General features: G+C 40.8%; 1 protein-coding gene across 1 annotated transcript in view; it reads left to right on the forward strand.

Annotated features, from left to right (window-relative positions):
- The window catches only part of LOC109023845 (uncharacterized protein C5orf67), a 96283-nt gene that overhangs the window by 37886 nt on the left and 31884 nt on the right, over positions 1 to 26513 (forward strand). The window contains exon 2 of the mRNA XM_063700445.1: positions 12215 to 12261. Within this exon, the coding sequence (XP_063556515.1) occupies positions 12230 to 12261 (32 nt within the window). The 5' untranslated portion in view covers positions 12215 to 12229. The remainder of the gene's footprint in view (positions 1 to 12214; positions 12262 to 26513) is intronic.

A 26513-nucleotide genomic window follows, 5' to 3' on the forward strand; every position in this document is an offset into this window, starting at 1 on the left:
CTGATTCCATTGTAGTTCTAATAACAGAAATGTATTATTAAATTACTTCTATTCATGTCATGTTCTATACAAAGTTATTTCATATACTTCATTTCATTTAATTCTTTTTTTTTTTTTTTTGATGGAGTCTCACTCTGTCGCCTAGGCTGGAGTGTAGTGGCTCAATTTCGGCTCACTGCAACCTCCACTTCCTGGGTTCAAGTGATTCTCCTGCCTCAGCCTCCTGAGTAGCTGGGGTTACAGGCGCACACCAGCACTCCCGGCTAATTTTTGTATTTTAGTAGAGATGGGGTTTCACTATGTTTTTCAGGCTGGTCTCAAACTCCTGACCTTGTGGTCTGCCCACCTCGGCCTCCCAAAGTGCTGGGATTACAGGCGTGAGCCACCGTGCCTGGGCCATTTCATTTAATTCTCACCACAACATTGCAAGTTAGCTATCACTATCTGCCTTTTAGGTGAGGATATTGAGGTTCAGAGTGGTGAAGTGACTTGCCAATCACACAATCAAATGACAGCACAGCCAGGGACTCAAACTTGTGTCTTTTAAATAAAAATATAGTGTTCCTTTCAGTTATCAAACTAGTAATTATGATCTTTCGTCTGCTGCATGGAGTCAGGGGGAAGTTCGAAGTTTAGTTGCCTTTTTGAAATTTCAACAGGTTTGGTCTTACTCAAGGAACTTCTTTGGTTTTAATTTAAATTTGGTCATAAGAAGCAATCGATTACCATTTGTTAGGCTATAATAGCTTTCTTCTTCCCGAGCAAAGATGGCAATGCAGGGCAGCTCCTTTATTTAACATATCTAATTCAATGGAAGCACGTGTCCTTTGGTGGGTGATTATCCACCTGCAGGTGGCTGTTCACCTCTGCTTTCTCTGTGTCTTCCTCATTGCTAAAGCACCCCTCCCTGCCATGCTCACCTCAGGAGAGCAGAAACTGTGCTCCTTTTACCAATTCACTTTAAGCGGGAACTGAACTGTCACACAAACCCAGATGCATGATTGCTTCCTGGGCCAGCTTCCTGCCTAATCACAGTGGCCAGAGTCAATTCAGCTTGATCCAGACATGCCTGAGTGTCTAGCCAATGTCTCCCAGCCCCTAAAAGTCCCTTTCCCACTCTGGTGTGCCTCCTCCTCCCCTAGAAGTTACCTACTGCCTGATGAATGACACTAGGAGCGTATATTCCCTTCGAAGTGGCCTATCTCTTCTACAACAGGAGTGTGTTATCTCCTTGACCTTAACAAAAAACCTTTTTTACATTTTAACTCAAGTCTTCATTATTTATTCTTATCCAGCGTCACCTGTCTATACTTCAATGCAGTGTGACACATGTCATCAGAAATACCGTACATCCTTCACAGAGGAGATACTATTTAAGCTGACTCTTTAAGGATGAGTGGGTGTTTCCTCAGGCATACAAGGCAGAAAATGTCACTCTAGGCAGAAGAATGAGCACATTCCAGGAAGGGAGGAATAACACGGTCGGGGAAGATGTATAATTCACTGTGACGGGAGCCTCAGGTGTACTTGGGAAGAGCAGGCAAGGAAAGTGGGGAGGCAAACAAGAGCTGTGCATGGCAAGGAGGGACCTGTAGCCAGTCAGGTATAGATATGATGTCTCTCTGTTGTCTCTCTACATCCTAACAGTGGCAACTGGGCCCTTCTAAAAAGAGGAGACAGAGAAAAGGCTATTGGATCACAGAATGCTCCTGGTCTTACAGTCATACCTGAGCTTTGATCATTGGAATTGCTGTGGTCATTATGACTTGTCGTACTCTGCTCTGGCTGTCTATTCTCCAGTTTGAGCTTTGGCTCTCAGTCTTATTCTGTGGGTAGGGCCACTGACAGTCACAAAGTTTTGCAATAGAGATGATATCTTGGCCATGCTCAAATGGCTTCCCATCCTCCTAGAATAAAATGCAAAGTCCATACCAGAGTCCCACATGATCTGGCACTTGCCTGCTTCTCTGATATCATCTTTTATTATTTTCCCCATGGCTTCTCATGAGGACTGGTCTTGCTGTTCCTCCTGAATGCCAAGCATGTTCCCACCTGTTAGCCTTTGCATGTGCTATTTCCATTACCTGAGACATTCTTCTCCCAGGTGTCTACATGGCTTGCTCACATCATTAGGTCTGGGTTCTAATGTCATCTCCTTAGAGGGATTATCTCAGACCACCTTATCTAACAATAACTCTCTGTCCCTTTAGCTTACTTTATTTTTCTGCATGCCACTCATCACTGCCCAATATTAAACTATGCATTTCCTTATTTGTCTTTGTCCTTCTCTCTTGTTAGAATGTAAGCTTCATGAAGGGAGCAATTTTGTCTGTCTTGTGCATTGCACATAAATCAGTGCCTGACACATAGTAAATAATAAATATTTGCTGAGTGAATGAGTGAATGAATGGTCTAGCCCCTAATCCCTTGAAGAAAAGAGGAGGGTGCAGGGCAGAGTGATCTTGGCAGGAGGAAGTGAAACCCAAGAGAACACACATTTGCAGCACCATCCCTCAGCCACAGAGTCAGAAACGATCATTTTGCTGGCTCTGAGACCTTCCCAACAATTATTACAAGGGCTCCAGGGAGCAGGTCATTGCACAGACCTTCGCTTTCTACAAAGTAGCCTTGGGTGTGCTCCACATAATTTAAAGCCTAAGCATCAGTTTTTGCACTGTGTTTGTCAAGGAACAAGACCTGAGTGGAAAGATTGCCAGCTCCCAGTGAATGCAAGCTGAAATCATGGTGAGAAAAAAAAATGAGAGGAAAGGATTTAGATGTCTAGACCTTTTCCATTTGGAAATGGGGCTTTTCTCTTGCTCAGTCTTTTCATCGTAGAGTCAGAACTTCCTGAGCTTTGCAGATTCCCCGCTCAGGCCTCGCTGCTCCTCATTGGTGCTGCAAAGCTCCTAGGAGTCTGCCTGTCGCTCATTTATAGGAAAAGACCTGAGGCCACCCTTGCAGTTCATCACACACTAGCTGTGCTCTCTGGACTTGGGTTTCCCTGCAAGCCCTTTGCACAGCTCCACTCAGCTTTCCATGATTAGAAGTCCTGTTTGCTGCTTACACCCTTTCACTGTTTACAATAAATAGACTGAGGCACTTAAGGCTTCTCATGCTCCATTAGCTATGCGGATTTGACACAAGGATGGGTGAGACTGGTTGCATAGCATGGAGTTGGGTAATAGGAGAAAATGCACCCCTTCTCCTCCCCTGAGATGAAATTTCAGTTGTTCCCACAGTATGTTTTCATTGTACAGTAGATGCAAGAGCTCCAGCTAGTGTGAGAACCAAGCTCAGATAAGAGAAACACAGTGATGGCACGGTTCCTGCAGGGCTCCCATGCTATTTTCTCAGCATTACGGAAACCCAACAATGTCTAAACAGCTGACTTTGTGGTGTGTTGGTAGGTTTGCACAATTCCCAGGGGTCATATTAGCATATGCATTTCAAGGGAGAGATCAAGTCAACTCTGGAAAAAGCAAGACGTCGGTACATTTAAAACTCAACTTCCATCTACATTCTCCCTGAACCACAAGAGAGCAGTTACTAAAGTATCCCTGGGCATAAGGCACGACTGGGTCACAGTGATGCAAGTAGCTCAATTCGCAGTAGCCCATAGAAGCCTTTTTTTTTTTTAACCGTCATTGGTCTATTTGCTTTTGTATCTCCCAGAATTTGTTTGGAAATAGCCCCTGGATGCTTCACTGTCTTGCATCAGCCTCTTTATTACTCTGGAAAATATTAGTTAGAGTGGCTCAGTTGCTTGTCAGCAGGGAGTAATCATTCCTCATTAGCTGGGGTGGAGTTCCCTGGTGGTCTTTTTAATTTTTTTCCTATTCATGCAATATCCCCACATCTCCCATCTCATGTTGTAATCTCTCTGGTTACATTAAGCTTGTAGACTTTTCCTAAGTTATTGCTTATAAAGAGAGTATTCAGAAATTGTTTATAAAATAGTTTTTAGTGGAATGTCATGCAATTAGCTCTAATTGTCACCTTTCCAAAATTCCAGGAGACTCAAAGGACATTCTGCTAAAATTCTAGAGACCAGAGCCAGGGCAACTCTTCTCTGGAGTGCCAGCACTACTGTCGGCCCCGTCACTAAGGCTATTGACCACCACTATTGTGGCTGTCAGCCACCACCAAGATCACTGAGTAGTCTTCTTCTACTCTCTAAGCCACCTATTAGTTGATAAAGTGGACCAAGTCTTAAAACCTTTATAGAGGGGGAGCTCTGTCTGTTTCAATCAATGTTGAATACCTAGTGCTTAGCACAATGCTTGTTACATGGTAGATGCTCAATGAATATGTGTCAAATCAATGAGTAGTTCTCTAGTCTGCGGATTGCCTGTTTTTACTGCCGATTTATTTGAGACCACCAAACATGTTTGTTTCTTCTCTTGATTATAAGAATGTGATCTTCTAATACTGTCTTCAGGGATCTACAACATAGTGGTTAAAGTATAATTTCTTCTAACCTGTGGTGTTAGCAATCAGCGTAGTGGTTATCCTTAGTTGGGATGGGGTGAGCGGTAACCGAATAGGGTCCTAATGAGGGCTTCTGGGATGCTGGTAATATTCTGGAAATGGTATGGGAAAGTTTACTTTATGAAAAGTAATTAATCTGCACATTTTTGACTTGAACACTGCTGTACATGTGTGCTATTATTCATTAAGATTTTTACAAAATAAGATCTGGAGCTCATTGTCTAGTTTCATATCCTGGCTATCCACTTTCTAGCTGGATGGCCTGAGACAAGTTATTTAACATTTCCTTTCCTCACTTGCTTCATCCGTAAATCAAGAATAATAATATGCCTATGTTATTTGTTTTTTGTGAAATAAGTCTGTTAATCTAGAGTAAGTACTCAAAAAATGTCAGTTTTTATTAGCTATTATTTTTCAGAAGTTGAGATAGTTCAAACCTGATTCATGTAAAGACTTAGAAAATACCACTGACGGTCATTAGAGTACTCATCAGCCTCCAGGAAACACACTCCTAGTTTCTTAAGATCCATGTTCTTCTTAAGGGTCTCTACAAATTTGCTTTTAGTTCTCTTCCAAAGTACACAGACCATAAAGATCAGATAAGGTCTTAAGATCCATTGTAACAATACTGGTTTTCCTAGAGAGGTTCTATCAAGCACAGAATGCTAGAATCAGAAAAGATCTTAGAAAATACTGTCTGTGCTGTCCCAATATAGTAGCCACTTGTTATATGTGCCTATGTAATCTTACTCTAAATTAGTTAAAAATAAAAATAAAATTAAAAATGCAGTTCCTCAGTTGTATTCATCATACTTTAAGTGCTCAATATATCCCCATGTGGCTAGTGGCTGCCACACCCAACAGTGCAGAGACAGAACATTTTCATCACAACAGAAAATCCTATTGGATAGCACTGCTAGATCAACCTGCTCACTCTGTGTATGAAAACATTGAGGTCCAGAAGTCCAGAGAGGTAAAATGATTATACCAAAATCACATAGCTAGTTAAGGAAAGAACTAGACTACAGTTTAGGTGTTTTGATTTCTACTTCAAGATATTTTCCACTTGGTGACAAAGACACCTATGGATCCACAGGCTCTCTCCTGTCGTCATTAGTATGCCACATCTACATTATATATTATCTTGGAGAAATAACTTTGATGGCTCCATATTATCTATACTCTAATACCATTTTACTAACTGGAAACTTCATTTCCATTTCCATTCTAGGGTCCTTTTTTCTCAAAATCAGCAGGTCATTTTGTCACTCACACACATAGGGTAGCCAAGTTAGCCAAGTTGCTGTTAGTTAACAGTAATTGCTAATGTTTATTAAGCATTTACTATGCACCAGTCATCTCCTCTAAGTGATTTATTAGGTTGGTGCCAAAGTGATTGCCACTTTCAGTGGCAAAAACTGCAATCACTTTGGCACCAACCTAATACATTCAACTGATGAATGCGAGGCACAGAAATGTTATGGGGTATGCTCAAGGAGATGGGGGGTTGGGATTTGAACTGTCAGTCTTCTCCAGGGCCCTTGCTCTTATTCACTATGCTGTAGTGTGTAGGGCATTTTACAAAGTTTGATGAAAGCTAAAGCATGTGAGCAACGAATGGGAATGCAATGTCCTTACTCGAGAAATAAATAACCCAGTTATGGGCTAAGAAGAAAGTAGCAGATCCATGTGGACAATTTATGTGTACATTTTAGTATTTATAATCATACAAATACTTATGAATTTGGCAGTCTGCATCTCTAAACCTACTCTCTTTCTTCTCTTTCTTTCTTTTTGCTAAAAAACAAAACCCAAAAAGCAAAATCCTTTAATAACAAATGCCCTTCAAACAGTTGGTGATTATCCCTAAGTGGTCTACGTTTACATAGGTCTCCTGTCAGGGCCCTGGATTCATCTGGGTATGCTCCTGAGAATCCATTTTTTGACTGGCTAGGGCTGTCGATGAATGGAGGAAGGGGAGTGGAGAGATCACTTAATGCTTTGATTATAGGTCGGAGCCCCCCCAGCAGAGGTTTCTCACTAAGGCCATGGAGTTAAGTGTGTTTGCGACAAGATTTTTGCACAGATTCACTAAGTATAAATAGAGGATGTTTTTAAAAAGTAGATAGATTTAACAGTTGATTTCATGCTTTGGAAGCAATCCTTTTCAGTTAAAAAAAAAAAAATCCTTGCCCACACTTGCTGGTGAAACCACATTGGCACCCAGCTAGCAGCAGTGGTGTTTAAACATGCTGTGGCTGGCACCATTCAAACAACAACAGAAACGGCTTTAGGCTCTCAAAGCCTCCTTACTGTGCTGTGTAGAGTCCCTTCCAAGATTTCAAATAGATGAACGAATAATGTACCAAGTTGCAATTATCACTCTGAATTGGTCCAATCATAAGATGCTATTCTTGAATTATTAGTAGACTATGATTTCTATTATTCATGTTCCATCTGCTTTGGGATTTGAATTTGAGTTTTTGTGCTTAACATCTTCTGCATTTCACAAAAAGCCTCAGCCAAGGGCACTGATAATTTTTATAAGGTGTTCTGGGTCACGAACGAGTGGAATACAGCTCCTGAAGAGGCCACTTCCCTGAACTAGGGAATGTCACAAGGTTAAGTTTACTGCTTAACATTAATCTTACTTTTTTTCTTTTCTGTTTTAGGCTAGACGGTAGATTTTGCTAAGTGTTATAAAAAAAAACTGAGGATTAGAATAAATGCTTTATTAACTGATTTCCACTTTACCAACTCATCAGCTTAACTGGTAGTACCCCATGCACAGGGTACTATCTCTCACCTTCTATCTCTCACCTTCTTGCTTGTGGCAAGAAGACTGCTCTCTGGTGGGTTCAGTACTTCAGCTCCCACTGAGTTTTAATTAACGGACCAATTACCTGATCCTGATTGCACTAAAGAAGAGAGCCCCAGCTGTTCTTTATAAGTTCGTAATCTTTTACTCTGAGTTTCATTTACTTGGTCAGGAAGAAATCTGTTGGGTGCAGAAGACGGCACTGACCTAATAAGATCTTAAGCTACCAGGAGATGCAAGACAGGCATTACTTAAGCAGCATGGCCATGGAAGAACCAGTCTAATTGACAGGCTGAACCAATGTGGCACCCAGGAAGATGGTGCTGTGCATCAATTCTAGACAGTAGACAGAGGATGGGAACACAGCATAGGTAGAAAAGATGAGCGTTGCAAGAATCAAGAGATGATGAAATTGAGTATTAAAAGGTAGTCAAGGCAAGTGATTTGGAGCTGGAATATCTGAGTTGGAATGCCATTTGAAGCAATGTTCCGCATAGGAAAGACTAAACAGAGTGAACTAGCACATTGGTCAAAAGGCCCAAGTCAGGCTGCCGTTCAGGGCGTGCTGGTCAAGATGCCTCCATTATATGAATAAGTTAGGCCTGAAGTAGCAGGCTGATGGTTTGGGGTTGTGTTCACTGTTTTTGGATTTAGGCTACGGAAAGTACCATGGTGGGGGTACAGTGTTATAGTCCCACAGATGTTCAGGGGAGAGAGAATCTTGAAGAACATGGAGAACAGGAGTCATTGTTTCCAGAGAAGGAAATAGAAGGCAAGGAAAATGATGATGCAGAGATAAAGGGAATCAAAGTTGGGTCCTTCATCTTTGTTAAGGTTTTAGATTTCATAATAAACCAGGAAGCCCAACACATAACTAATAAATTGCCTCAGGAAGAAAATCTGCATGAGGGTCTTGAAAAGACATAAGTTGAAATTCCATAGATAAGTCCCCAGGAGATAGCAGAGCCAGAGGTACCTCTGGAAAGAGCATAAAGGAGACATCAGAAGGAATCCGAACCAGGAGTATTTGCTACCTCTTTAGCTTCTCCAGATGAGATAGGGAGAATTAAAAGATTGGTACTGCATGGTGATTGCAGCTTCCTTATAATCAGTTCCTCATGGTAGAATTACTAACTAGACATTGGGAGGACCATATTAGTTGTATAATTTTGTGATTCCTCATAATTTTGGAAATAGATGACTATGCTAGAAAAATCACTATTGTTTAGAACTAAATATCAAGGGAATATACAGAAGAAAGGAGTGACACCCATATAAATCCATATTCCCTTCTGATCAAATTCTGCACTAGCCACTACCAAACTGACAAACCAGTCTCATTTGTATTTCTTTTGCTAAAGTTAAGCATTTGATAATCAAGCTTTATTACAATCACTAGTTTCTCAAGTAAATATTAGGGTGTGAATTTCTACCTATATCTGAATTCATTTCTACTTCTAACACAATTCCCTGAATATGAGAAGAGCTGGGTATAATTTTATTGATGATAATTTCACACTAGGGATTCAGGTTCAAACAATGCTTTTTCCCTACTGATATCGGTAATAAAGTGTAATTTAAGTCAGTGATTAGTTTTTTTCTATAGAAATTGGAATAGAATTATTCTTATTTTATTAACTGTTTTTCTTTGAGATATTAATTGGGTTTAAATGGTTTTACTGGAAGTCTGGAAAATATTAAAAGCTCACTTTAGACTTAACCATTAAAAATGTAATTTTAAAATGTTGAAAACCTATGTCTATAAGTGATTCCTGTTCTTTGATAGTTTCTTCTGATAGCACCCAAAACGTTTTTGCAAACTGTGTGCTTCTATGTGCTTATCACCTTATCCCATATCTTATGAAAGGAAAGGGCAACTTATAGGGACTATTAGGGACTCACGTTTTGCCTTCCAGTCCTCATTGAGATAATGGAATTTTTCTGGGGAAGAGAGCCCCATAGGACATCAAGCACTTATCTTTCTCAAGAGAATAGAAAGCAGGACTTCGGGCTTGCAAGGGTAACTCATCATAGAAAAGAGCAGTCTTGACTGCAGTGAGAATGGAAGAAACTGGAGAGAAAGATCAAATAGCCATGGAGGAGAATGGACATGCTTTCCTTGCCCAGATGGAAGGTGTGATAAGGAAAAGCCACAGGTGAAGGAATAAGGCATGGGAGGGGGATCCTGGGCCAGAAGTAAAGCTCATATGAAGCTGTTACAGAGGGTGACACCCATGCTGGTTCCCTGGTGGGATGGGAAAATCTCTGGCCCTCTCTCATTTAGAGTGATGCTCAAGTATGATTGCTTCTATATGCACAATGCAGGCTCATGCTTGGCTCAGTGGGGCTTTCTGTTCATTAAACCTCCTTCCACAATGCTATTAGCTCCTGGGCTGACTCCGGGAGCGGTGCTTTGGCAAATGAAGCCCCACCTAAAGATAAGGTCTGGAGGAAGGAGAGAGTAGCTTCAGCTCCTATGGCTTGATGGCTTTCTGAGAACTGTGGCTTCATCAAATACTCTACTAAGTTCTTTGGAGTCTTTCACATGACCTTTCTAAGGGCATGATTTTAACTAGACATGAAACTAAAACTAATTGAACTGTTCTAAAGTAATTACTCTGCAGTGTCACTAAGGTTTATCTGGCAATTATGTCATTCAGACAACATGGCTGGTGAGCAACTGCTCAGAGTCCTGAGAAACGGAAGAGAGACTGTGCCTTCACAGAGGCTGTTTTATGAGCTCAGACCACCCAGATACTCAAACACTCAGAGATTTAAAATATTTAGGGCAGATTTTGACTTAGTGAACCATGTTCAAGCATCACAATCTTACTTGTGTTTATACTGACCAAAGACCTCATTTTACTCCATTTTCCCCCTATTTCCTAAAATGCATCATTAAAATAACAAAATTTGGCTTAGCTTGAAACCAAGGCTAGACCATTAGAATCTGATTTTGAATCAAACTTGAATAAAGCATTTTTAACTTCCACTTAATATAAACATGATGTTTTGCCTCTGCTCAAACTCAGATCTTTCTTCTCTTTCAAAAGTCTTCATGGATTAACTCTCAATAGCCCTATTCACAAATATTCAACACTTGAGCATCTGAGAACACCATGTCCTATGATGCGTATGGATACAAGTTTACTATAAGGCTTCATTACACAAATTTAGATTTGTCTTATTACAATGCCAATTCCTTAAGAGACTGGAGTCTTTCCTTTCCTTTGTGCCTACCGTAAAAATTACTTAATGGGGAAGGAGGGAGCAAGTGAGAAAAGAAGGCAAGTCAGTGTGATACTCTGGGTTTTTGACAGCTATCATCATTCTTCTCCTGCTCCCTAGAAAGATAAAAACCAGCACTCCTGAAACACCTTCATTATTCCCAAGGCTAAAGACTGTCCAGGAACAGAGTGTCAGGGTTTCAAGGTTGGGGGAGAATTGGTTGGAATAGCCTTCTGGTTCCTCCTCACAGAGCCAACCTGTAATTTTTTTTAAAAAATCAAGACTCCATAGTTCCTTTATATGTTTTATAGACTAACATCTTCAGTAGGAACTTTCTTGAACAAAAAGTGTCCAAACGAAACAGGGCTCCAGTCCTGGCTCAGAAACTATTGCCATATCCACGTTCCAGATAGGAATACAGCAGCAAAAGAAAAAATGACTCAGCAGAACCCTTGTCTTAGTCTCCTTGTTCCTGAAGTGGTGAAACATTAAGTAATGATGATGAGATAGGTTCTCATTCTTATTAAACGAAATCTGAAGAGGATATGTGTAAATATTTAGGTAAAGTACATTTTTTAGAACCTAGAAAGATGTCATAAAAATATCATAGAACACTGTAAAAGAAAAATAGTCTCATGAGTGCAGAATATTACAGTTTCCATGGATTAGACAAAAACATTTCCCTGCATAAAATGATTTTTTTTTTTTTTTGGCAGAGTCTCGCTCTGTCACCCAGGCTGGAGTGCAGTGGCATGATCTCAGCTTACTGCAACCTCAGACACCCGAGTAGCTGGGATTATAGGCAAGCACCTCCACACCCAGCTAATTTTTGTATTTTTAGTAGACATGGGATTTCTCCATGTTAGCCAGGCTGGTCTCAAACTCCTGACCTCAAGTGACCCACCTGTAGAGATGGGGTTTCTCCACGTTGGCCAGGCTGGTCTCAAACTCCTGACCTCAAGTAATCCACCTGCCTCGGCCTCCCAAAGTGCTGGGATTACAGGTGTGAGCCACTGCGCCCACAGTTGTTTTTGTCTACATATCTAGACACAAGCAAAAAACACCCCCTCAAAGGGTGTCTGATTTCATTGCTAACTTTTCTGCACTCCCACATCATTTCCCCAGTCCCTTCACCAGCATCCTTAGCACACCTATGTTGAATTACGGTTGCACATGTAGGTCTGTCTCAGCTACGAAATCAATATTCCTTAAGGGCTAGAATCTCATCTGTGAAAAGTGAGTGTTTCCTCACTTCTATAGTCTCAGTAGCAGCTAGCGCAGTCTAACGTATGCACAGTGGATAATGTCAAATTTTACTGAACTAAAGTAATAACTTTCTTGTTAATGCTGTGGCTTATTGGCTAAGGTGGACAGCATGGTCTCCTTCTGATGATGGACAATCAGATTGGCTATTCTAGGCATGTAGGTAGTTGCCATCACTGTATATGAAAAATACCCTATTTGTTAACAACTTCTATAATCCCTGGGGATAGCTTCAAGTGAATTCTGAAAATTAAGCACACATATTCTTTCACTCATACATTTATTTATCCATTCACTAAAATAAATGCAGAATCAAAAAGAAGTAATAGTTGTGACTTACCTTTGTGTATTTTTATCATTCAAGCTTACTATTTTCTTTGATCATTTAACCTAAAGTTATTTTTTTTTCCATAGGAGTAGTATACTCTGATGAAGAGGATATTTTACAAGCATAGAAAAAGGTAAAAATAGATACTAAAGGAATGATACCGAAGATAAATATTGTTTACAGTGCATTATATTTATTTTCTTCGAGTATCTTTATGTGGACATGCAACGTTTGGATGTTATACATACACATAAACATACACACACAATTTTTACAGCCTAATTCTTTTTTTTTTTTTTTTTGTGACGGAGTCTTGCACTGTTGCCCAGGCTGGAGTGCAATAGCGTGATCTTGGCTCACTGCAACCTCCGCCTCCTGGGTTCAAGCGATTCTCCTGCCTCAGCCTCCTGAGTACCTGGGATTACAGGTGTGCGCCACCACGTTCAGCTAATTTTTTGTATTTTTAGTAGAGACAGGGTTTCACTACGTTGGCCAGGCTGGTCTTGAACTCCCGACCTCATGATCTGTCTGCCTCAGCCTCCCAAAGTGCTGGGATTACAGGCGTGAGCCACCACGCCCAGCCCCTAATCTTTTTACTTAATGTTTCATCAGAAATATTTTTACATGTCATTAAAAATCTTATAAACATCACATTTAGTGCTGACCACTGAAAGTTTGTACCATAATTTGTTAGCTTTCTTCTTTTAGTGGACATTGAGATTGTTTCTAACTTCTGCCTACTATTAATTATGCTGCCAACAATATCTTTGGGCTTAAAACTTCGTTCAAGTTTTGCTTAATTTCCTAAGATAGGATTCTCAGAAAGTGAAATTGCTGAATCAAGTTGCCTGAATTTTTTAGGGCTCTTGATATCTACTTCTAAATTGTTTTCCAAAACATATGTCAATTTATATTGTTGTTAAGCAGAATATGTTCTAAAACTACCCTCATACTATCATACTTAGAAATTTTTTAAAAATTACACTTGACTCCCATTATGGAACTGTGAAGTTCAATTTCACATGTAGGAACTGTGTCCTGAATTCTTTCAATAAGAGTCAGTCCTGAAGCCCATTAGTTAGCTATTTAGTTAATCAATCTACTTGTTTTCATCCATTATATTGAATTGAAAAGGGAGGAATTTCCATGTTGGTTAGCAGGTTCATCAAATACCCAAGTTTACAAGAAAAACAATTCTTAGTGAAGATGTGTTTGGCCCACTGTACAGAACTAGGCACATTGTAGGCATGTTTGTTTGTTCCCCTCCGATCATGGTAGAGATGCTGTTAACTCCCAGATTAAAAACACAGAAAAAAAAATTCTGTTAATAACATTCCACTTTGAGATCCTTGGAAGAACAATCCATCCTTACAAGTAAAGAGTTTTATTTATTGTTGTTTTGATCCAATGAAGTCTTGAAACTATCCCTCCCTCAGGGCATGGAAAAAGGCCTAGAATTTTTTTCACTTACACATTTTTGCCAAAGTAGTTAAGTTCATCAAAGGTGAATAACCATTTCCAAGCACTCTCTCTGGAACTTGAGACATTATTCAAGTTCCTTTTAGAAAGACTTCAGTGTCTAAAAGATGAGGGTGACGGACCAGCTGAATATTTAGCTTCTTCCTAACTATAGTAATATTCTGGGTCTTTGAAATTTTTCTGAAGAAGGAGTTTCTGGAGGTTTAAGATTTGAGATTTAGATATGTGATTTTTGAGAGAATAAAGCAACCCGATTCTGGAAGACTCTTTGTTTAACTGCATCTTGACCTTCAAGAAAAACCTGAGCTCTGAGCTGGGACCAAGTGTTAAAATAGGCAGAAGAACTAGACTATCTTCTCTGGAGTTAGAAAAGTGAATTCATCTCCTGAATATAGTTGGAGATGGAGGATAGCCATGCCAAAACTAAATGACAAGACAAGACATCATGTGGTCAATGGCAGTTTGAATAGGACTGCAAAACCGCCAACATTTATTTCTATGCAATGTAGAGGCAGCTAAGAATACTTTCAGGGTGCATAGAAGGGGCTCAGTGTCAATGGTTTCAACAGGGTCGTTGGACAAAAATCAGCCTTTGATACTCAAAATGTCAGTTGGAGAAAAGAGCACACTCTGGGATACCTGGCGACAGAACCAAATTTGAAAATCTGATGGCTTCTGACAGTGTGTACACAGACAACTTCACCAAGGCACTCTTTTGAAACTTGAAAGAGAATGGACTTCTGGCAATTAAAGACAGTGCTGCTTTATCTATGAAACTCCCTATTGCTGAGATGCAACAGGGCAAAATTACTAGACTCAAAACAGGACAATAAAAGCATGGGCTATTCTAGGGAGGAATGAAGACATTGTGGTTTACAGCTTCTCCTTTGAGAATGATGTCTTTAGGGTCATCCTGCACTGCCTGCCTTTTCAAGCCCCACTCTTCCCCACCTGTGTTCTTTGTCCCTTTGAGGGACAAAGCATTAAAAACTGAGCACTAATAAAGATGAACAATGTGATCCAAAAGGATATACTCTTGTTTTCAAAACTCTAAGCAAAAGGCCTCACACATAGTAAGTGCCTAACATTGATGTAATCTGGGGAAGAAAAACACAAGGAAGGTCATCTATCATGGCTGAGATTCACCATACAACAAAACTACTTATCAAAAATGAACATAGGTACAAGCTTCTGCAAGAACTTAAAGTCTACTATTTAAAGAGTTTAGTCTCAGATCCAAAATAATCAGACTTCTCTTGAAGTTATGAAAATTCCATTAGCTAAAAGAACCACCTCCTTCCATTCAAGATATAGCTCTTTCTTATCCACCAAAGGACACCACTGTGGAAGGAGAACATGATTTGCACAAACTGACTTTTCACTGCATGATTCTGAGTGGACCCCAGAAAGATTTGATGGGTGAGTATGCTGTAATTGGATATCAAGACATGAAGTTCACAAGTGAAGATTGATTCAAGGTCAATGCCAACTTTACTGGGTGTGTTGTGGATCTTGCAACATGAATGGATTCATGCTGCAAAGTTTGACAGCTGTGGTGCCAGAAGATAAACAAAATTACAAGATCATTCATGAAAGCTGACCTTGCTGGAAAAACAGGAGAACATGTGGCTGGCCAAGATCTTTCAAGATCAGGCAGGTACTGACAACGGCTTCACCTTGGAGGTTCTAAGATCCCCATCCCAAGTCACAGCAGCCTGCCACAGTCACAGCAGCAGCTTGTGCCAGCCAACTCCGTGGCTGTAGGCTTGGCTTGCAGGTGCTCCAGGCCCAGTTCACCAGAAGGCTGATGGTTCAAGTCACCACACTCCTGAGAAAAAAACACCATTAAGGAGAGTGAGGACCTACTATTAGTCCACTTCTCAAGAGAGGGGACTGTTGGCCATGAACTAGCTTAAGAAATACGTTAGCTAGTAGGAGGACATTTTTTAGAGTAAGACTCACAAAGGATTGGCATGGGTTACCAAGGAAGGCTATTCTGGGACAACCTGAAATAGATTTAAATTGGACAGAATTTCATAATGAAAAGATTCAAGTATTTGAAGCTTAAGAAAAGAAATCTTTCTTTTCTTCTGAATAATCTATACAGCTCTTGCTTTTTCAGGTCCATGAAGTTATTAATTTCAGATTTTCACATGAGTAACTCATATGAAACTCATGGTCCTCTTTTTTCCTTTTCTTGTTATCAAGCTGCAAAGAAGACTAATTATATGTGTGTTGGCATCATAAATGTCTTTTTCTGATTAATATGAGAAGGCTGGAATTTGAAAACTATTAATTTCACTCTAGATTTGTTTATGAAAATGGGAGGGCTCTAATTTATCAAAATTTGATTCTTAGGTTTTCTTGGTAGCTTACTGCATCCTTAGAGTTGCTAATAAAGCCAAGGTCATGTAATCACAGCCAACTGTTTGAAATTTCAGTGACCAGTTGAATGGCCTTTGACCTGACTTTCCACGTGCGGGGAAAATCATGGCCCTAAGAGAGTCAGACTGGACCAACTTGTGGAGCTTCCTTGACAAGCCTGCACTAGGCTTCTGGGTCTACACTGTGCTTACCACCCCGCCCTTGGTCAGCATCTTGACTCTTCCCAGCACTGCACATTAGTGTGTAGTCTCTTCCCTTACTCACTTTGTAAAGGGACAGCCTAGGAAAGTCAACAGAGTAGAGGATTGGGAGCCAGGAACCAGGGCTCAAGTTCTCGCCCTGGCACTAGTTGATTGTGTAACCATGAGCCAATCAATTCTTGACTTGCTCTCTTCGTTCACTTGCCTATGAAATCAGGAGGCTTGACTGCATCATTTCCAAGGATTTTTCAAGTGTAAATTTTCTTCAACCCATGATTTCAAGTTTGTCTATATTGGTGGATTGTAGCCTGCTTCCTCCCTCTTCCCAGCACTTTCACTATTGTAGAACTGACTTAACCTCACAGGGGAATTGCAGGAGCAGCAATAAAGAAGGTGGAGGATCTGCTAGGGGTTTTTCTAGGTGTGCTAAAGCGACTGGACATTTAGATGTTGAATCAATACAAATATCTATCACCTAGCTCAGAGGCTGGGAGGGCTGCTCTACATTTTCATGGTCATGCTTCATGCTGTCATTTTGTGACTTCTTTTCCTTTTCTTGTCTGCCCTGAATGATGAATCTAATGTGATTCCACATGGATAAAAAGTTGAGGGAAGGCCAAGTTCACAGCAGGACATTAACCAGGCCTCGAACCCTTCCCAGGGATGACCCATATTTCTGCTGAGGCTTGTGGGACAGTGCAAGAAGTATTATGTATGACTCTATTCTCAGGGGCTTACAGTTGAGTTGGGGCGATAAGACAGGTGCACATGTAAGATTTACCTTCATGTTTTACATAAAATTGTAAATCATAATGTCTGGCTTTTTCAGGTTGATTTTGTTTTTAATGTATAGCAACCTTGGAGAGACCCTGCTGCTCCTCAATTAGATTTATTCCAGAGGTGGCTCAGAAGAAATCAGTAAGGACTAGTGTGGATTATAAGGATAGTATAGATGCTGACTTTCAGTTCTTTAGCTTTTCTTCTGAAAAAAAAAAAAAAACCCAACTTCCTTCATTCATCAAATATTGGCACATACTACACACCAGGTTTTTCTTTTTTCTTTTCTTTCTTTCTTTTTTTTTTTTTTTTTTACAATAAGGCGTTGAATATATCGTGTAATTTATTGAATACCATACCGAAAGTGAAAAACAGAATGGTTGTATGAGTACTCAAAGTAGTTTTTACTTAATGTGTATTGCTTTTGCGCCATTCTAATGTTAATTTTTCTTTTCTTTTCTTTAACTTTTTGGGCGATTTTTAAAAATTTTTTTATTTCCATGGGTTATTTGGAAACAGGTGGTGCCAGGTTTTTCTTTTCAAGGCCTGAGATGTAAAATCTTTAGAGCCAGACACAAACCTGGGTTCAAAACTGACCATTCTCATGGTCTATGTGGACTTGGGCAAGTTACTTATGTTCCTAAGCCTTAGGTGTCATCTCTTCACAGTAAGGGGAATAGTAGTGCCTTCCTTAAATGTCGTGAATATTAAATGAGATAAATTACATATGTGCTTGGTACTTGGAAAGCATTTACTAAAAGGGCTATTGTTAAGAAGTGTGTCCTTGCCTCCCAGGCAGCCTACAGTATACTGACGGAGGCAGACATACAAATTTATAATCTCATGGAAAGACTGACCTGTTGACAGGTAATGTCAGATGAACATTGGTCCTTGTTTTTCTGTATCTTTCATGTTAGGGATCAATACTATTGTTGTTTACTCCCTGTGGACATTTGCGACAGGTTGGCCAGTGTCCACGGCAGGGTGTGGTAGCCCTTTCTTCATCTTCCTGTATGCCTGCCAACAGGGAGAAGAGATGGAGAAGTACTTTTTTTCCCCCACTTAATGTGGAATCCACTCTAACAGACTCATTTTAAGTGGCTATTTCAGGACACTTGCTTTCTTCCAGGAATGTACAAGTTCAGTTGACAGGCAAGATAAGAGAAAGTGGCACCTTCTCTTTCTAATGAACTTCCCAGCCCTCCGCTACACCTGCCAGTTCTTTCTGTCACTGTAAACCTCACTCTGCAGGGGAATGGAGTGAACAGTCCCATGCAGAGGGTTTGGACTTGACATGAGCTAGTGAGTTCTAGGCTTGTTTCTTTATATGCATCATATCATTTAATCTGTCTTGTGATTGTAATACCCAGTCTGCAGACATGGAAACTGAGGCATAGAGAGAAAACATTGTGTCCATGGTTGTATAGCTTAGAAGTTGGGAAGCCACTAGTGAATATTAGACCTAATTCAGTAAATTCTCACCCCTAGACTCAGCTGGAAAGCTTAGTAAACTCATATGTACACAGACAAATATCTACCTATTTACATAATGCTTAGACCCAATCCCAGAGATTCTGATTTAATTGGTAGCCTAGGTAGCCTGGTATCAGCATTTTACATAAACTTCTTGTATGATTGTAAAGTGTAGCTGGGGTGAGAAACTTTGGCTTCACTCCAAAGTCACACTGTACCACATTGCTACACAAATGGCTGATTTCGCTCCCATCCCATCCCTGTTAAAGTACCGGGAAGTGCTTCACAAACCACATGTTAGAAACAGGAAGTTTCTGGACAGGTTTGAACTCCTGGGAAATTTTTAATCATTTCCCTTACTCCTTTCAATGTACAAGCATTTCTATGCTTCTGTGGCCCAAAGAGCTCAGAGGGAATAGTTACTACAAATTCCAGAGGAAGAAAAACATCTGTAAAGATTTTCCTGAATCCTCACATTTTTGAATCTTGTTCATCAGTCAGAAACACTCTGACTGTCCATAATTTCTGGACGAAACTTTAGCTGACAATTGGCCTTTCTTTTCATCTCTGCTTGGTGATTTCCTCTTGGATCACCTGAACTTTGGTTGAATTTCTGTGGTTCACTTGGTTACCACAGGGAATAGTGCACGGTCCTTAGAGACCGGAACTGCAAACGAAGTCCTAATGGTCATTTGACTTAGGGTTACATGCCCTTGGAAACAGATCAAGTGTTTGCCACTGTCCCATACAGTGAATGCCACTCTGCCTCTGCAGATACTGTAAAATTTAGTTCCAACAAAAATGTAGTATTGAGGTGGTCAGGCCCTGTCTCTCTTAGGAACTGGCCCTTAATGTGCATTAGGGCAGTCTATGTTGGTTGTTTATGTCCTTTAACATTTCTTAGCACTTTTTTCTACATTTAAAAGAAGAATTTTGAAAATCCAAATGTTTTCAGTTGGAAGACAACATTTTCAAATCTTGGGAAGATTATTAAGTGATACACACTCTCGGGAATTAGAGGTAATTTCCAACTGGCTTGGCAAGTTACCATGGGCATCAACATTTCTATTAGGAAACATCTTGGAATTGAAAAACAATGTGTATAGTATTTTACTTCTATTTTAAAAACTTGATATAAGGCTATCAAGACATTGTTAAGAAGTTTTTGTCGCTAAAGAATAGGATATGTGATTTTTTTGGCATATATTCTCCTATAATAATAACAACTGCAACACTATTGACAACTACTATTTATTGAAGAGTTTCTTTATGCTTGATTGTGTACTATTTCTCTTACTGCATTTATCATTTACTATTCACAATAACCTTATATAGTAAGTACTACTGTACCACTTTGGATGCATTCAGCTATAAGTAGCTTAAGATTGGCTTAAATAGCAAATAAGTTTATCGCCTTACATTATGAGACATTCCATAGTAAAGTGGCTACAGGGGTGCCCAATTCAGTGGCATCAGGATCTGATATTTCTATATTTTTGCTCTGCCATCATCAAAATGGTAGGTGGTTCTTAACCAAGCTCCCATCATGACCTCAAGCTGGCTACTAAATCACATCCACATAAGGCAACATCCAGTCTCTTCCCTGATATGTCTCTTGTTATAAATCTTTCCTAGAAGTCCCTTACTGCCCTAAAACAGTACACACAATTGCCTCACATGCCCATGCCCAAAGCAGCCACCACAAGAAGAAAGGAACCAACATGGTTGACTTCCAGACCAATCAAGTTCATGGCCAACCTGAGGCATACAGAGGAATAAGGTTTTGAAAAAAGTCAATTAGAGCCAGAGGGAAAACATTTTCAAGCCCATATCTAGTCAGGGCTATCAATTAAAAGTATTTATAGGGAATGTGTACTAATATATGTCAAAATTTCCCTAGGCTGCCTTAAGGACCGTAGGCCAGGTAATCTGTCCCCTCATCCTTGTCACTAGGATCAGAGCTCTGTTACAAATATGGAAGGAGAAGTTAGATCACTGTCTGCTCTATTATTATCATCCAAATGTCTACAGATGAGGAAACTGAGGGCCAGAGTGGTCTAAACCAAGGGCATATGGTTAATAGGAGGTAGAGCTGAGCCTTGAAGTCAGGTCTGCTTGTCCTAAAGCCTGTACTTTAGCCACTACATTATCCTATTGCATGCTCTATACCACCTTTCTCTGTCTCTGTCTCTGTATTTCTATCTGTCTCTCTCTCAAGAAGTATTTTTTTTACTAATAATGAAAAAACGTGGATTTTTTGTTGTTGTCATTCTTCTTAAAGAACTGTCTTGCTGGGTTCAGTTAGTTCTAACCGTGGCTTCTCTACTCCGAGAGCCTGGGGAAAACTTTTTGGACTTTGTTTTCCTTATCATTAAAATGCAAGGGCTCAATTAGATGAGAGCTGAGATCTTTTTCAACCCTAAAATTCCATTACTGTGTGGTTTTCATGTGAATGATTATTCAAAGCAGATATTTTTAAAAAGCTTTAAGCATATAAATAATAACTTCCTCCACGAAAACAAATGTTACTCTTTCTATAAAATGCACCTGCTTACTTGCTTCTGGTGCAGATGGTGGTGTGCAAGCCTTCTCCATGGGGGCTTTGGTCCTAATATCCTCAGGTGGTGTGTCTTCTCTCTTCTCTCCATCGTGGTACTATCTGTCCCAAGGACTCAGCTCACCCAGGCGTGAATATGCCAAGAGGCCCATCTGCTAATGTCTGAGACCTAATAGCTGCTTCACAAGGCTCACCAGAACCTCAGTTTCCACAGTGTAAGGAAGGACAACCCAGGTGAGCGGAGGAAGGAACTATTACCTAGGAATTTTGCCCTCTAGAACCAATGCAGACTGCTTGCCTTCCTGTGACCTCCCGCTGTGATCAACCTTCTCAAACGTAAGGGTTTGAAATCATATGAGAGTGAGGACAACTTGGCCACCAGCACTAATGGGTCTAGTGAAGGCCCAGGCAGTAGGAGAGGCAAAGGGAAGAGGGGTGAGATACGTGTATGTGGTGTTTTATTTTTTCTTGTTTCTAGAGAAATAAAAGAGGACTATTTAGAAAAAGGAGGGAAAGTTTTCACAGTTTTATTCAGACCAATATGAGAATGAGAAATGAAAATGGCAAGCATCAGCAAGGCAATATTACCATTCACTTTCTTGTTGAAGTATCTGCAGACTTTGCCATTAGCCAAATATAATATTGTCCAACCTCTCTCCTCAAGTTCTAGGGAAGCTGAAACATGTTAATTGACAGCAAAGATGTCTTCAGAATCATCATTTATCCCCAAGGTAGATACACATTGCCTCTATGCTAAAAATAATTATAATATTAAATAGTTCATAGCAGAAAACAAGTAAGACTTGATGAAACTTTATTGAATTTATTTGCCCCCCTCATGTTAGGGCCAATAGGAGGCGGGCACATGGCCCTGGAGTTAAACAAGAAAATTATCCGTGCTTGTCCATTCTGCGAGGTATTATTGTGGCCTGAGAGGTGGAGACCTTATCCATGGAGACAACATTTTTTAAGCCATATAAACATTAGCAGACCACAATAAAATCAATACTGAAAATGCAACTTAAGAACATGGCACTCTCTCTCTCTCTCACACACACACACACACACACACATACACAAAGAAGGAACTGGGGGTCCTTTATTCTGGGTAACTGGGAAGGTTTTGGTCACTTTGGATAAGAGTTGCAATTAGGCTTCCAACCCAATATCCTGAGCCAAGCACAGCTCCCCATGAGATTTATGGGGCTAACAGATAAATAACACCTGCATATGAACGCATTCATGAATAGTCATTCCAGGAAACTAAAGAAAATGTGTGCTTTTGGAGAAAATTATCCAGGTGATTGCTCTGATTTCCATTTTTCTTCCCAATACAAATTAAAAACGAAATTTCTGAGGTCATGGAAGAAAGAAGATATGCACCACATTATCACCAGATCCTGTCTAAAAGTTGTCCCCATCCTGATGGATTGATCGAGACTTTGGATTCTGGCAGTCTTTGAAACTCACGCTGCATGACATGTGCAAAGTCCTCCTTCAGTCGAAGGATGATTCTTCAAAGGGTGATCCTTAAAAGACACTAAGAGGGCAGCTGCCCCCCAGAAGGCCCTTTTGGATTGCAGAATTCCAGGCGCTCGCACCTCTGAATACAGCACTGAAGACAGCTTGGCTGCCTCCCCGCCTCCTCTGTGCTGGTACAGCTGCAGAGGGGCTAACTTTGGCAGCCATAGATCACTGAGGCTTTGTCTCAGCTTCTCTCAGAATAGCTTTTCATCAGGAGATTCACAACATCTCTCAAAACACATGTAGGAATGAGAAGTAAAGCAAACACCAATGGTTTCTTTCGAGAAAGAGACTACTTGGAATCTTTGGGTTTTGGTTTATGATTACAGTGTGTGGAACGGATCATTTCTGGTTTATGAGCAGCTTGATGTGGTAGAAAGAGCTGTGAATTTGGACTTGGAGCAATTAGGATTCTGGTTCCAGCTTTTTTCCAGCTACAGCTCGCGAGTAACTTAGTTTAGCTTCTTTGACCTTGGTTTCCTCATCTGTAAAATGAGAGGGTTTGCTCAGATGATCTTTGACCTAATGAGTCTACGAAAAGTGAATGTTGGAAGCACATGTTCACCTTCTCCAATTACCAGCTGTGATTATGTGACTGGACCAAATGGCACTAACTGTCGAAACCTTTTAGGCTGAAGGGGAAGCACTAACTGTTGAAACCTTTTAGGCTGAAGGGGAAGCATTCTGAAATAGGACAAGTGGCACCTCGTGTTGAAACCTGGAGCTGGTCAACCCTCTGAGGCTGATGCCGACCTTTGCATCTGCCTCCCACGCCCTGCTTGTTTTAGCTGGACCGGGAGAAACTAATGTCAAGACAAAAAAAAAAACCTGAAATCCATAACATTTTGATAGGTAGCTTTATGAACAGTTACAAATCAGATGTTTGCCCCCCAGATTTTAACTTTATTCTCTGAAACAGATCTAAAATTCCTATCTACCTCACAGTTTCACAGATAACCCAGTCTCTTCCAGTTTATAACTGCCTCTTTGGGGTAAGTATTCAGTTAAGTATTTCAATATCAGGGCCATATCTGTGTTCTCAAAGAAAATCCTTTCTACCTTCTCCTCCCCGAAATGGCTTCTGGGAGGAGAAAGCTTACTCTTCTTGAACAAGGAAGCTGGGAGGGGGGTCTTTGGTGTGAGCTGTCCCGTGGATCTTCTGTGACCTCTTCCAGGATGTCCCTTGTCCTACCTTGTCACTGGATAACCTGCATCAGTTTCCACCAGATGTGGCTGATTCCACCTGGCCTTTGGGACCTCATGTTCGCATCTGACAGTTTCATTCTGCCCCTCAATTCTGGATTTGAGATTCTGGCACTTTGTGAGTTTATTTGTTTGGACTCCAGGCCTTGTTGGATCTACCAATCTTTCAGCCCATGTTCCCCAGCTTGGATAATAGGAAATTCTTAATCTCCTATGGGCCACCCAAGACCGTGGGGAATTAGTAACACTATCTATATCAGGCTCTCACTTTCTGCCAAATTCTCCACATTGCAATTTCTAAATCTACTTCAGCCTTTCCCCACCCAACTCCATGTTAGTGCAGGACACCTGGTGAGGTTTTCTCCTGCTAGATGGCCAAAGGCACTGCTACCCTGACTCATCATGAAAGATTGCAGTGATGATTAGTGGTGACAGGCATGTATAGGGAAGATGCAAGTGGTTGCATTCCTGCCGTATATTTGCCATCATAACTTCTGCCCTTACAAGACAGTAGCTCTTGTCTTGGAACAGGCATCATTTCCCAAGTGAGGCTGGTGTGTATGTGTGTGTGTGTGTGTGTGTGTGTGTGTGTGTGTGTGTGTGTGTGTGCACGCACATATCATGACCTACAGTAGTAGTTCTCAAATGTTAACATGCAAATAATTACCTGGAGGGCTTGTTAAAACAGACTTCTGGGCCCCACACCCAGGTTCTGATTCTGTAATCCTAGGGTGGAGCGTAAGAGTCTGTATTTCTACCAAGTCCTCAGATGATGCTGATGTTACTGGTCCTGGGATCACACTGACCCAGAATCTCCAGACTCTGGTGCTGTATGCAGATTGTGGTAAAAGCAATGCAATGTCTGAACACAATTTTGTGCTTGGAAACCTGAGGACGTATAGTTTTTCAGTGTAAGAGATATTACTGGGGTCTGAGTAAAGAATAGGCATGTAAAAATTCATGTGTGAGTCACCTTTTCAGATGATTACACTATATATTTTCTGATGATTCATTCTTTTCCCCTCATGCCTTTCCAGGTTGCTAACCTGACCAATCCTGCAGTGGAGGTAGTTATACCCAAGGTGTGATTTGGGATCACTAAAAGGAATTTCTCTAACTACTGAAGTGTCTAAAATACCTAGGTTAGCTCTGAGCTCAGATCCCAGTCCATCAGACTCACTGTTTTCAAGAGGAGGGAGCAAGGGAGAACAAAAGCTAGCCTGTCCATGGAACAGGCTTAACAGATGAATTTCTTCTTGTATTGTTTCCTTTCTGTTATCTCCTATGTTTCAAACACAAACTTGTATTGAATCTTTTTTTTTAAATTAACAACTTTATTTACCATGAAATTAACTTATTGTAAGTATACAATTCAACTATTTTTTGTATGTTTATAAAATTGTATAACAATCCCCATAATCTAATTTCAGAACATTTTTCTCACCCCCTAAAAACCTCATGCCCACACACAATCACTTCTTTTTCCACTCTCTATCCTAAGCAACCACTCATCTGCTTACTGACTCAATATTTTTGCTTTTTGCCTTTTCTGGACATTTCATATAAGCAGAACCATACACTATGTGTTCTTTTGTGCCTGGCTTCTTTCACTGAGCATGTTTTGGAGGTTCACCTTCATCCACGTTGCAGGATGTCTCAGTACTTCATCAAAGGCTAACTTCTACTAGGTCTTCCTTTGATGCATGCATCTCTGTCTCTCCATTTCTGCTGTAACTCTTAGTCTTGGTCCTTGTTACTCAAGTGTAGTCCCTGATCACTAGCATCAGCATCACCTGGGAGATAGTCCTGGCAGAGACTCAATCAGGATCTGCATTTGAGCAAGGTCTCAGGGGATTTTTGTGCACACTGCGGTTTAAGAAGCACTTCCCTAGAGAATTTCTTCACCTCTATCAGAAGCATTGTAGAGCAGCCTCTGCACTGACCTCCCTGTCTCCTCCAGTCTCCCCACTGGGCCACCCAGCCTACACACCACTGCCCACGTGGATGAGGAAACTGAGACTCAAAAGAGGTGTGCAAATTACCCATGATTGGCCCTCAAGTGCCAATCTCCACATGCCCTCCATTTCTTAAACAATCTACATGACTTCTTATTAGCTGTTTGAGTGCCAAGTCTCCATCACTCAAGTGTGATGCTCAAAGCTTGCTAAAATAGCGTCTTCTTTACTGATACAAGCTTCTCACCTGCAGTGTTCTAACACAAACTTTCAGTTCCTAACATGTTACACCTTTAAATCCTGACCACACTTTAGTCAGCCTCAACTTCAGGTATCCTGCTGAGCTGTCCTTCCATGCATCTAGTGAATTCCACCCACCCCCACCATGGCTTCAGTCCCATTGCTGCCTGCCCACCCCACATAGGACCTTTCCCAACCTATGAGTTCACATTGAACTTTGCTTATTCTAAAGTCTAAAAATGCATTTTTTTTTTTTTTTGAGACGGAGTCTCGCTCTTGTTGCCCAGGCTGGAGTGCAATGGCGTGATCTTGGCTCACTGCAACCTCAGCCTCCTGGCTTCAAGCAATTCTCCTGCCTCAGCCTCCTGAGTAGCTGGGATTACAGGTGCCCACCACCACACCCAGCTAATTTTTTTGTACTTTTAGTAGAGACGGGGTTGCACCATGTTGGCCAGGCTGGTTTTGAACTCCTGACCTCAGGTGATCCTCCCACCTCAGCCTCCCAAAGTTCTGGGATTATAGGTGTGAGCCGCTGCACCTGGCCAAGAATGCATTTTTTTAAGAGACAGGGTCTCTCTCTGTCACCTAGGCT

This window comes from Gorilla gorilla, chromosome 19 (genome assembly GCF_029281585.2).
Source record: "Gorilla gorilla gorilla isolate KB3781 chromosome 19, NHGRI_mGorGor1-v2.1_pri, whole genome shotgun sequence".
NCBI lineage: Eukaryota > Metazoa > Chordata > Mammalia > Primates > Hominidae > Gorilla > Gorilla gorilla.